The 14,607-nt window shown below is 38.3% G+C and overlaps 1 protein-coding gene across 1 annotated transcript in view; it reads left to right on the top strand.

The window, feature by feature from the left end:
- Positions 1-14,607, top strand: part of LOC132946374 (dachshund homolog 2) — a 132,473-nt gene that overhangs the window by 27,774 nt on the left and 90,092 nt on the right. The window contains 1 exon segment of the mRNA XM_061016352.1: positions 12,003-12,032. Within this exon segment, the coding sequence (XP_060872335.1) occupies positions 12,003-12,032 (30 nt within the window).

Genomic DNA, 14,607 nt, shown 5'->3' with positions numbered 1-14,607 from the left:
CCAGCCGTTTCCTCTCTCGTGGGCACAAGAGATGCGAGCGAGTCCGAAGACACGCGTTCGACTCCTGCTATACCTGCACGGGTGTATCATATATTATACCTACACACGATAACGTGTAATTCGTCGTATCGTTATTGTGTTGTATAATATTATTAACACACACACATATACACTTATGAGGTCGAACACAAAACACACATCACATTTCTCAGCGGATTCGAAACGCTGCTCCCGAACAATCGTTGTGTTATTAATAAAATATAATACACATATATATTATAAAAAAAATAGTAATAATAATAAACAAATAAATAATGTATATAATATAACTAGTATACTAACGCGCGGAGGACGAGACGAGGCCCCCGCCGAAACACATTAGTGCGTCGGACCAATTAGTTATGGGGAATCTGGAGAGGATCCCGGCCGCGTTACTATGTATACACTATACAATAGTAATAATACCTATACTGGTAATGGTATATATCGGTTTGGTTTGGTGTGTGTCCTTGTTGCATTTGTGTGTGTGTGTACCAATGTGTTATTAGTTATTATGTTACACGACGACGGGTCTACAAACAACGAGAATAATAATGATTTATCAATACGTCAATGAGCGTGTTAGGAAGCAGAGAGGAAAAAAAAACAAAACAAACCGAACCAAACCAAATAACACATCGTATAGACGGGCGCGCGCGCACGAGAATGAGAGAGAGAGAGCGAGTGAGTGAGTGAGAAACGTCGAGAATCGGATGCGAAGAGACGCGACGTGGAAGAAGAATGGTTAAAAAAAAAAATGAAAGAAGTAACCGAAAAAAACCAACATCGGCTAGTCGTTCGAAATTACTTTTCGGATACGCTGTGTCTCGACAACACTACGACGGGCTCTCGGGTAATTTAAAAAAATAAATATTGTTACAGCCGCGAGTCCGTGTCTATTTGTTATCATTCGTCATGCGTGTTCGTCAAAAGGACGCACGTAATACCTGGCTGGCCGATCGTCTTCGTCGCCGTCGTCGTCGTCGTCGTTGTCGAAAGGCAATCGCGTATTACGCCCGCTACAGCAGCTACACACATATTATATAATATAATAATATATATATATTATAATATACGATATATTATTCCCTATATAGGTATGCACAACACACCCGCCCCGACCTGCCCACCCGCTCACGCCGCAGACAACAATTACTTAGCTGACGTTTTCCAAATTAACGCCGCGGGATAATGGCCGCGTCTTCGTCTATGTCCACACTCACACACACACACACACACATATATGATATAATAATATAATGCTCATTGCTCTGTCGCTCGTGCGTGTGTATAATATCACATATCTGTTTACATAGAATTGGTTCTTACATTTTTTTTTCACTCTTATTGTGTTATTCGCCTTTTATAAAATAATATACATTATAATATACTACGAGACGTGCTTTTCGCTATTCATATAATAATATAATATAGGCACATCATGTGATATACGTATATATTGTGTCCACGTCTCACGGATCATCTTTTGGTAAATAATATATATTCAAACGTCGACCGCGAACGAGAAGCGCGCGTCTTGATATTATTATAATATTATACTGTCTATAAATTTTAATACAGTGACTTATATGATAATATTAAATATGCATACAATATGCGTGTGGTATATATACGATAATGTTTCGTGTGCATTGTGCCGCAGAGTCCAACATAATACAGGAGATGAAAAAAAACGATTTTAAAATATTTCGGTCGATTTTAGTCGGGGTGTGACAAACACCGCTCGTCCGTACTATAATATATTTAAATTAATATTATAATAATATCTGCTAATATATTATATCGTGTAATATTACGTGACAAATACCTATACAGTTATGTATACATTAATCGCATGTATGTAGCATTATTTTAATATGCTCTACGCCATGCCTATATATTATATCGTTATTTGAACGAAAATCATAGCTTGTCACTGATATACGTCATATTATTATTATTATTATTATTATCATTATTATTATTTACCACGTTCGAGTTTTTCGCACGAAAATGTCTGTTTCTCGATCTATATATGTATATAACTGCAGCGAGATTGATCGATTGATTTTCATACCGAGTTTACCATAATAATTTTATATCTTACGTTGTTCTCAAACATTGTCCCCCTCCCCCTCCGCTTACCAGGTCGCCGTGTGTCAGTATAGCGAAATATATCGTAAATATAATAATACAATATTATTGTTATCGACGTGTAGGGCGTACTAGGTGGAGGTGGGGTGGGTAGGTAGGAGGGTCGGATACGATTGAAAATTATTATTATAACGCAGCGCACATTATAATATAGAGGTACCTAATATCGCGATTTCGCAACAGTTTGTAGAGTGCAAAATAATCATTTAATAGTATTTATAATATACCTACACTCCACACGTTTCGCGATTAATATAAATATTATATTGGCACTGCGCGGGTCCAAATGTCACGATGACTGTCATAACACCGTTAATAACAATAATTATTTGCATTATAATATATTAATATATTATATTAAAAACGTAATAATAAAAACGGACGTGTTTATTTAATAAGCATATTTGCGGCCGCCAAGGTCGATATCGCAATCCACGTCGGGTATCGTAATAATAAAAAATAAAAAATTGTCAAACATTCGACTGTTTTATAGGTGTATAATAATACAAGTACAAATTTATTATGATTATTACTATGTTTTATTACGGAAAGCGAATGTTTTCGGGCGGCGTTCCGAGGCGGACTTACATAGTAAGTCTACATACATTGTAGAACTCGTTATAATAATATTTCACATCCGTACCGGCCTCGTAAAATGCATATATTATAATAGTATAAACATCTCGAACGAGTATCTAAATACTTAATATACATGTATTATAATACAGTGAGTGTGTAAGTACATATTAATATATTATTATATTCTATATCTATCGTTTTCGTTTATTTTATATATTTTAGTGTAGGTACCTGTGACACTCGCGATTTCCGTTCTCCGTGAATTATACGAACCATATATATTTTCTTATTGCATATACCTACCTACTAATAATATCGCATCTTAATATACGTGTAGATAATTGCCACGTTTTGTTTAATGTATAACGATAGTTGAATTGAGATCTGGATAACTGTATAATATTATATGTTTATAGATGCGTATTATTATAATTTTATCTATTTAAAATCGCCTACCATCGACGCATTATAATGCGCTGCGTAAACACGGTTAATATAATAATATAGAAAATAGTATGGCAAATTTATAATGTTATTCGCACATAAGTAATTAAATTTCAAAAAAACAGAGATTTCGCCATGAATCGCGTGCGTTCGCGCTTTATTTAACTAAATACTTATATACAATAACACACACACGCACTATCATACGGGACTTGAATCATTATTATTATTATTTTTTTTTGGCCAAATAAACATGAATTAATATAGTTTATATATTCTTCACACACACGCGCGCGCGTCACGCGTGTGTTGTTCCTGTCGTTATATAATATATTTATATATATTATTATATATAGATATATATATTAGTATATTATAATTTATGCGGTTTTTTTGGCCACCATATTTTTTTTCACCTTTTCACCGTTCACTATCCGACTCACGGGTTCGGACGATGTTCTAAATAAACGCGCCACGAGTATGTAATTCGCATACATTATTATTTAGGTATGATCCAAATAATATAATGATTTATGCCTCACGTATGTACCTATACGTTACACCGGCGCCGTCGGAAATGTGCAACGAGGTTTCCCGCCTAAAACGCGTTTGAATTATACGCCGCACATTATAATAATGTTATTATTATTCATAATTGCATCATATTTTTTGTATCCCCAATTATTACCGGCTATGACAAAGATAAAAAATTAAAAAACTGTGCACATTTCTTTATTTAAATTAGAGAGTTACCTACTCTTGATCAATTAATCTTCCTACAAATCCATATCACAATTTTTTCAAAATTTTTACCAATTTTACTTACTGGGCAAAACAGCTCCTGGACATGATATGATGGGAGAGTGATTATACGATTCGTTTTCTCCCTCCTGCAGTACCTTTAGGGTGTACAGAACTTCCGTAGGTACTTGTAATTGTATGTAACCGTCTACCCGGTTTGCTTCACCTCCCCCCTCCTACACATAAGCTTTAATTTTTATCTGCGCGTCAGTTCCATTGCCCAGCGCTAACTTACATGCCGCCGCCGCCGATCGACTTTTTGTCTCGGGCGAGAGCACGCGTACGCGCCCGCCGGCGGCGTTCTTCCACCTGTTCCTGTACATACACGTAACACGGTAAAATATCCATTGTGAACGGCGTACCTACTGAACAGAACAACACACACACACACACACACACACACACACACACACGCGCGCAGACACAATACAATTAATATTATATTATATACACGCGTATCGTGCATTTGTATAATGCGCTACACCTATGTGTATATACCATACACGACGGATGATTATTGCGTTGTGTGCACGATAATGTCATATAATATATCATATATATTATATTATGTGTGTATGTATAATATACGATAGGTGTACACATGTATATTATTATTTTTTAACCGGTACAAAACCCGCCGCGCGATTTTTAAAATTCTTTTTCTATTCAATCTTCGCAACGTATTATTAAATTAACGTCCGAGTGCGGGTCGGGTGGGCGTAGGGGGTATGGAAAAAGAAAAGAAACATAGCGTGCGCGCGCACACACACACACCATATATACTATAGCTAACTGTACGACTATACACAATAATAATATGAAATAATAACAATAATATTATTATATTATTATTGTCCATGTAGGTACATTAACATAATAATATATAACATGTACTCTCGGGACCGTCGTTTGTGTGCGAGTATAAAATTTTATAGCGTTTTCGTATTTTGTGTACTTAATTATTATTATCTTATGATACATAATAATATTACTTTAGAATATTATAGCGTCCGCTTCGCCAGCTCGTCGTGACCCGTTTCGCAAATAAATATCTAGACTGCACAGTGCCATTCTAAAAAAAAAAATAAACGCTCGTAAACTATATTATATTATATTTGTATGATGTTCCGTTAGAACAATTTCAACAGTATACTATAGCATTGTAAATAAAACAAGAACGAGCGTAATAATTTACGTCCGAGCACGCGTTCGTCGGTTGACGTTCATCGCCACATCGACGAAAACGATTTCGTCACACCGATTCGCGCGGCGGTTGCACAGTAATTACGGCGACGAGGACACGCAACAAACCATCTAGGCGGTGTCGTTTCGCCGGGGAGACGGAACAATATTTTTAACCTGTCCGGGGTCTTATCCGTGTTGATTTACAGACGGCTGCCTCCGCCGATGTGAATTTTGTGAGATGTCTAGCTCTCGAGTTTTTTTCCTGTAGTAAAATCGTGCAGTGGTATCATCATGGTCACGAGGCACGTGTATACGGAAACCACGGTATACGTCATATTTAACAGCAGACATGTACCTAAAAATGTGTTGATTTGCGTATGATTATTATTGAATGACACATATTAATATGTGCAACGTTCAACTCGTTATAGTATCTGTCTGAATTATATTATATATACGAAATTTGCAGTGGAGGTTATACTACGCCATTTTCACGGCGGGTTCTACGCAATATCACGTGGTGTCATATATTATAATATAATATTATACAATCGTACATTATTGATGGCAAAGAGATGCAGCTCTCGACGACCGACGGAAATTTTTCAGTCTTACGATCCGGGTGTTGTAACATAAAGTTATCGTCCATATATCGTGTCACACAATTATTTAAATCGTTCCGCCGACCATCGAGATCCTAGAAATTCCCAACTCTGGTCCGTACGCCTCTCCAATGCCACCTCCCTACCCAACGTTGATCGGTTACAGTTATATAAGGGATGGTGAGCACACTATATTATTATTGACGACGACGACATTGCTTTTTCATGGGAGGCGTACTTATACGCGTACCTACACGATGCATTATAATATTATAATAGGTACATAATATCATGTAGCTGACAACCGTATATATTATGTGTATACCGCGGCGTCGTCGATTTCCGATGAACAACAAATAACAATCGAAACGTGTGGACACATCTGTGGTGCATGTGCCAGAGAGAAACATAATTTTTCTCTCACTCTCGCTCTCTTGCTCTATTCACAAGCACCTGCTGTCATTGGTTTATATATTGCTTCACGTATTGGAAACGGCACAAATTCGTGGTACATGCGTATCGGACGTCGCTTTGTAAACAAACACACACACAATCAAAATGTACGTAATTCTATAGAGTCGGTGATAGTAAGTATAGATGTATTTGTAGTAGAACCCAATCATATTATTGACTTTTTGTGTGACCAAGGACAAAAGAATCGGATTAACTCACAAAAAAAAAAATAATAATATAAAAAGAGTAAAATACAAATACCTAAATGTATACGGCCGCGTCGCCGCCGTACAATGGAAATCGGGAGCGCCCAGAATAATTTCTATTAAAATTCTTATAGATATATGTATTTTTCATGTGTACTTGTGTATATACCTACGAAAATTGTTATATTCCCGAAGAACGGTGTATCCATTGTCTAATGTTTGAAAAACAAACAATAGGTTCATATACGTTTTTTTTCTTAACCATCTCTCTTATTACTATTATTAATATTACTATTATAAATATCTTAGTCATGATTGGAGGCCACTGAGGTTGAATGCCTCGCGGCTTTGACGACCGAGTCATATTTGTCGTATGCACACGATTATGTGCTGTTTTAATTCACCAGTTTAAAGTGACATTTTCCTCACGAGAAATTGGACGTTTACTTTGCCGTCGTCGTCTACTTTTCGAAAATTTAACGTTCCCCGCAAAGCTTCTGCTGAAATATAATAACAATACCTACGTAATATTATAACGGCTGCGGAACAAAACCGAACAGTCTCTACGATCGACTGTTTTTTTTATCTGTTCCGGAAATATTATTCGGGAATATATTTTTGTTTTGCAGTCTTCGTACATGGTGGATATATTATATTATGATGTGTAGGTACGATATAATATCTGTATGTGTCGTGTGTATATAAGGTATCATCGCATACAGAATAGAAACACAATCGGAATGTTCATTAGCCGCAAGAGTAATCATAAATCATAACGTAATCAATTGTTCTACTATCGAGCGTTATAATTGTTTCGAAGTTTGATTGATGGACTTGTGATATTGAACTCTTCGGAGCACACGGTGCGGTGGCTCGGATTGACATCCCCCGGCAAACAGGCCGCTATTATACCTGCCTATACCTAACCTAACACTGACGACGCGGCGGTGTACAATAATAATATAACATACGAACCGGTGCAAAACAAATACGTCGAGGGCCGCCGCCTTGTGTGGGACGGATGGATTTGGGAAAACATAAAGGCGCCAGTGCAATAATTAAACGTTAACGATGTATGCAGTGCGCGTGTGAGTATGTGTTATACACATACACACCGACGTATTATACACAGGTCGATGATTTGTTTCGCTTCAGGAGGCCTCAAAATGTCCTTTTCATCCAGACACCTGAATCATTAAACAAAAACAATATTAGTCTTGTACGATACGTGTATTATTTATACACATATTACATAATATATAATATATATAAATAGGTACGATACGTACGATAGGTTAGGTTATACCTTGAGCGCGGGGCCCCCGTCATCGCAAAGATAACTAAAATGGTTATTATTATTATCGCGGCCAGGGTGACTCAGATCGATCACATCGACCAGTATACGAATCTATAAAATATTATAGTGTGTATACATAAATGGTTTTTAACGTTCTGCAATACCTACGCGACTATATTATGTTGGATAATGTGTTTCTGCGGTAAAGTGGCGTAACAGGGTGGGCCTGCACAGTGTTTTCCAGTTTTCCCATAATGTTATAACGTGCAGAAAAACGGGAAAACAACGTGTACAACTCCCGCTACACGACTGCAGGATAAAAGATCCATTGTGGGTATAACGATGTGCGAACAATTCGAACACGGTATAAGCAGATGATTCGTCCCGTATCTTCGAAACAATATAATATTATATAATATTATTTACTCGATCACAATATATTCGACTCGTGAATTGTCTGAGATACTATATTAGTAGGTATATACACAGCAAGCGCCGGGCGTCGTAGGGCGTACCTATTATAATTTATATTGTATAATATGATATTATGAAATGCATTTGCCAAAAAAAGGCGTTCGTATATTTATCATATCTATTATACAATTATTGTTATGTATTTCGCACACATCGTCGACCGGGCGTTTCCTTTTCACAATATAATATTATAATGCGTACAGAGGTCCGTACGGAAATATAGGTACGATATTGTGTTCGCGATCCGGCGAAAGGGCCCGAACAAAAGATTACTGATGTCACCGGCCGACCATGTCGCGGGAGTTTTTTAGCGACTATAATACGGCCAAGAACACGCGATATCGTTATTTCTGCGTACGACTTTTTTACACGGCGTATGAGAGTCTTGTGACCGCCGGCGACGACGCACGGTTGAGACCCACTGCAGGGGCCGTCCCCGACCGAGTGATGATAAATGATTACGAAAAGATAAATCGTATAAGATAGATCGTATTAGACCTGCTGCGGCGCCGCGCGGTTCGAGGAGAAGAAGCGACCGCGGCGAACAACAACAAATATTGTACTTTTCCATTTCGGGGCGGCGTCGGCGGTCATTAACCACTCGGCCGAAATTAACTCGACTGCGATGACACATTGTAATTATCAAACGCACGGACATAATAATATATTAATATATGTACCTACACACGCGGAAAGGGGAAACGCTCGCGCAACGTTCGAAACGAATATACAAAACTACAACAGTCGGACAGGAGAAAAATCGGATTTTTAGTCCGACTACGGTGTCGTCCCGCGGGTGTATCGCCGTCGCCGCGGCCCACTGACGGACTCGCTCGCGCTTACATATTATGCTGCCTATTTATGTACGCATAGTTATATGATATATAAAATATTATGTGAATGGGTGCACGATATTGTTGTTATTACTATATAATCGATTTCCGTCGACACAGCGATAATTGTCCGACCGACAAACGTGATTGGATATTTCCGTCGTACACTGCACTGGGTCTGTCTATAATTATTATTACCCAATACATAATAGTGTAATATATTGTAATATGCATAATACTGTTGTGCACTCTGTCTTCTGCAATTATCGTTGCAATAATGTTCACGTGTTGTGCGCGTAGGCGCCGGTTATAAAAAAAATGTCACTCGTGCGACCGAACCGACTTCATCTCGGCCTCGGATAAACAGAAATTCGAATTCAAACCGATACCTACGTCAAGTCACCCGAGACTTTGTGCAGAGTGCAGTCGCTGTAAAAGCTCTACAATTTTACAAAAATATCTGAGCTATAGCATCGAACTGTTTGGAGAGAGAGAGATAGAGACAGATTATATGCGGCCACCTGCAGGGTTCGGTCGTTATCAGTATGCGTGCGCGTTTAATGATGAATATTATACACTAGACGTCCGATGAACTTGGTTTTCCCAAAGAAAAACGGAATGGCTGTTCGATTATTAAAAAATGAAATTTAAAAAAATCACGTTATTAAAAACGTTCACCGTGGAAAATGCGATACGTGCGGCGCGCATGTCCGACACATTATAATAACATGTACATTATAGTATTATTGTATACTGCTCATGTACAAATAATAATAATATGATACACACAATACACACGCTCGTTGTATATCTATGTGTGCGTGTGTGTATGCAGCAGCCGTGGTATCCATACGAAATTATGATATTATACTTAACGGTTGTAAAAATAAATTATATTATTATATTCGTATAGGTATAGTATAGGTATATAATATATAGGTACCTGGTACATGTGCGGTTGGACCGCGAGCGTCTTCCTCTCCGGCCATATTATTATACTATTACAAATACCCGATACCACGTATATAATATAGGTATATTGGGTATGTAAATATTATTACTATTTTTATTGACGCTGGCGGGGGGCTTCGGGTAAAAGCAGAAACGCTTTTTTTTGTGTGCCTACATATCGACGACGAATCGTTTCGGTCCGGAAAATCGACATCGGGTCGGGCGCGAAAAAAAACAGATCCATACGCGTTTGCATGTGTACGCCGAAAACCATATTACATACATAATAATATTATACTTGTGTACGATGTATGCACAGCTAAATACCTACACGCGTAATGCATATATATATTTATATAATATACGAGATGCCCGAGCCATACATAACTCGGTCTGACAGGTGTAACGATACGTTTTAATAATATACAGTTTAACATATTATATTATTATCATGTAATAATGTTTAGTCGCAAACGTACCGCGCATAGGTAATATTATATTTATGGGGTTTTTATTCCGTTGATTCCACAGTTGTAATATTATAATATTGTACGTAAAAATGTAAAATGCAAATTTCGTAGTGATGTACTTGCGCGTACGGTTTTGGTTTTTTATTGGACACCGCTTTTTTCGGGCCGGAACTACATGATATTACCACGTCTCGTCAACTGACCGGGTTTTGCGGCGATGTACCTAAGCCTTCTTCATATTATTATTATTACTATTTTTATCAAATTCAATATAGATCGCGAGATCGTTATAATAATACACGTGTGCGTAGCCGCGCTGACCGGTTTGACCCGGCCGGCCTGCAGTGTATCATGATTAATAATAATAATTTATACGATTATTAAAGTTTACGCTGTCGTCGTTTTTCCCGCACAAACCGTTTATTTTTTCGACAAGACCCGAAAAGCTGTCAAACAACAATCATTTGCACACACGCTCATCACCGCTATTGGTTTCGTTGTCGATTATTTTATTGTTAATAAATAAAAAAATATATACATTATATTATAATATTATAGGTGACGCGTAAAACGACAATAGTTATATTATAGGACAAAAACGTCATCAATCGATCACGCGTCGATCGATCTCGAAAAATCTGGGAATACAAAAAAACTATACTATGTACACATTTGAAAAAAACTTTTTTATTTTTGGTTTTTTACACCAGTTTGTTTCATTGTCGCCGGCACTGCCATACGCAGTACGCACACATCTGCCGCTGACCTTTGAGACCAATATTCGCTCTCCCCTACATACATAATATCATTCCGTTTTAATAGGCGTTCGACGCCCATGACCTTTGCCACTCCACAATGATATACCTTGACAGTATTCGGTAAACCGTGACTTTTTATTTTTTACGCTTTTATTTTTACCCACCATTGAATAATATATGTTATTATTGTTCATACGACTTTTTTCATTCCTTCCTCTCTTTTTTTCCAAACAGAATAATAGTGTTTATTGCGTTTTATTGACGTCCCGGTGTCGCGCGATCTAAATCCGCCTAGTCATTTCGGGGACTTGATTAACGACCCGCGGTGACTTCGAGCAGGGACCGTTATAATATGCGTGATAAATATAATAATATTATGTGTGTGTATATATATATGTATTATGTGTCGTCGATACCTCCTAATTCGCTCGTATCCCATAATATCATCCCTTATCCAATGTACCTATATACGCACTCAGTATATTATCGTCGTCATCGCCACTAGTAAAATAATAACAATACACGTGCACGCAAGAAATTCAATATAGTTTAACTAAGTGTGTCGGAAGAAAATCTGAACGTAAATAGAGAACCAATTTTTTTTTACCAAAACAATATTTTAAACAACCTGCAACACTGTTAAACTATATCGAATTTCGGGTTTGCCTGTACTTTGTTTTTTTTTTTATCTATTTTTTTTTTAACCAATTATTTATACACTTTAGTTAAACTATATGTTTGGTTTCTTGTTTGCAGGTGCATGATGTCGCACAAGCCGACTGACAGGTAGGCAACGATTTGGATCATATATTATTATATAATTTTATTTGCATGCACACACACAAACACTCACACCCACAACACGAGTCGGGTAAGAAGTTTTCTCGTGCTATATATTGTACCAAGTACGAAGTATATAATACAGGCAGTTTTGGCGGAGTGGAGGAGGCTTCCGGTTATGGGTGCTATACAACGTCTGGAGGAGAAAAATCGTTATTGGGGCTTATAATTAAAAAAAAAAAGAAAAGAAAAATAATAAAATAAAATATATCCTATCCTGCGGGGGTGGAAAGAGCAGCAAAATCTGAATCCGAACAAGAGATGGAAACATTTACACATTTTTTCGTTATTAAACGTCCGCATTTGTTTCTCGTGTCGGGTTTAAATTAACTCTTCTCCTTTCCATTCCCCCAGCAGATGAAGCCCCTTCATTATTTAATAAGGTTATAAACGCAAAGAAAAATATCCTTCTTTTTTTCCCCGCTCCCTTGTTTAATTAATTACGCGTCCGTTCTCCGGCATTTACTTTTTTTATCTGAAGAATTTGATTTTTTTTCGCCCGTCGGATCAAATCTGTAATTTATTTTTGTCAGGTCGATTTCGATTTTTTTTTTTGCTCGTAAGATTTATTCAAAACGCTTAATCGGATTTATCATTGAAAAGACGTTTTGACAAGCCACCGCCACGTTATTTTTTTTCTTTTGGCAATTTCAATAAGTACATAGGTACACCGGATGTGGCAGTCGCATTTCCATATAGTTTGTTTTTATTGCGTTATCCGCAAAGTGTAACAAAGTGGAATAAACAACGAAGCCGACCGTTTTTATGTACACATATTATATATAAAGGCATTTCTCGAAAATAGTGTGACAATTTGACCGGAACTATGGCAGTTTTTGCGTCGTTAAAAAAAAATCATATATATAATATAATAACAGTAGATAGGTGCCTAATACCTATAGGTGTGTGTTATATAGATTTTATATTATGTATAGTCACACACAAGCGCGAAATGACCATCGGCCGTTTCGTGCACGTGGATGGAAAAATGCGAATTTTTTCCCCCCACATAATTTCGCACCTTATAACTCTGACCCCCGCGGCGGCGGCTGCCATCCCCGAGTGATGTCGTGGCAAAAAAGGGACCGGTCGAAAGTTCAACAGACGGTAAACGATTGGAAACTGCGAAAAAAATAACAATAATAATAATAGTAATAACGTGCGGGGGAAAAAAACACGACGACGTAATGACAACGATGAGAATAACGGCGGACGATGACGGCGGCGGCGACAACAACGGCGAGACACAAACGCGAGTTCTGGTCACCGCGCGTGTGTGATCCTCTTACGTTTCACGGTCCGAATGGCGCAGACCATCGGAGATTTTGTGTTCACACATTAGGCGCGAATACCTCCCCCCTCCACCCACACGGCCACACTCGCACCCACAGCCGGCTGTCGTTGCCGCCGTTGTAGTGTCGTCGAGTGAGTGTGCAGTATCGGTGTCAACGCGAAAAAAAAATAAAAGGGAAAAAAAGGCGAACTACCCGACACGACACTTACAAACATCGACGGCGCGCAATGGGTTCGGGACACCATGAAATTCGGAATGTGTTCAACACGCACTCGTACGCACACACTGAAGCTAAATAGGTACCCGAGGGTGGGGGGGGGGGGGCACGAAATAATAAGGCACAAAAAAAAACCAGATGTCTTCTCGTAAACCGAAAATAATAATATATGTCCTCTTACGCCTTTTCGAGCACACACACAGCAGACACACTATTATATTATATTATGTACCTCCACACTACTCTATACTTTTTACTACCCAATGCAACCACCAGTTGTACTAATGGCATAGGTGTGAGTGTTATTCCATTTCGTCCGCGATATATAAATACATAATGCGAAGCGGCGGCAGACGCGTCTTTTCTGTATATAAACGACCAGATCCATCCTCTTGACAATCGTAGGTACTCGAACTCGGCAATCCGCGAGTGACACGATACACATATTATAATGACGGCAATAATATAATAGGCATATAATGGATAGGTACACACGAACGCCCGACCGATGACGAGTGGTGTGTGGGGGGTAACCTGCAATATATTAATCCTGCGCGAGGGGGTGTAAACGCGTTTTGTCGTCGTCTTCACTGTTTGGTCGTGCTCGGCCAAACATATGTATGTAATAAGTAATAACGACGCGTAATCCTCTGCTCTTCGTCTCGTCTCCGATGAAAACGATATCACCGCGACGGATCGAAAAAACAACACACTCTTGGAGCTCGCGTTTTCTGGGCGCGAGGACAGATGGCCGGCGGCGGCGGCGGTGAAGGCACAATATGCACACGCACGCATCACGGACGAGTTGATAATAATAATATTATAATATATATCCACTAGAATTCCTTAGACGTGAGTGAGTGTTTGGGTATTCTTTTCGTTTTTCACGCTTGGCAAATTGGTGTATACATTTCGGTGTGACACGCATACCGCCGGCCGTTTTAAAGAAAAAAAAGGGACTGCCACAGTGCCGGATTTAAATGTGTACGATATGATCAATGATGATGCTG

Source organism: Metopolophium dirhodum, chromosome 6, assembly GCF_019925205.1.
Source record: "Metopolophium dirhodum isolate CAU chromosome 6, ASM1992520v1, whole genome shotgun sequence".
In the NCBI taxonomy this organism is placed as follows: Eukaryota; Metazoa; Arthropoda; class Insecta; order Hemiptera; family Aphididae; genus Metopolophium; species Metopolophium dirhodum.
Note: the sequence above shows the minus strand (reverse complement) of the source record. Positions and strands in the feature narration are given on the sequence as shown.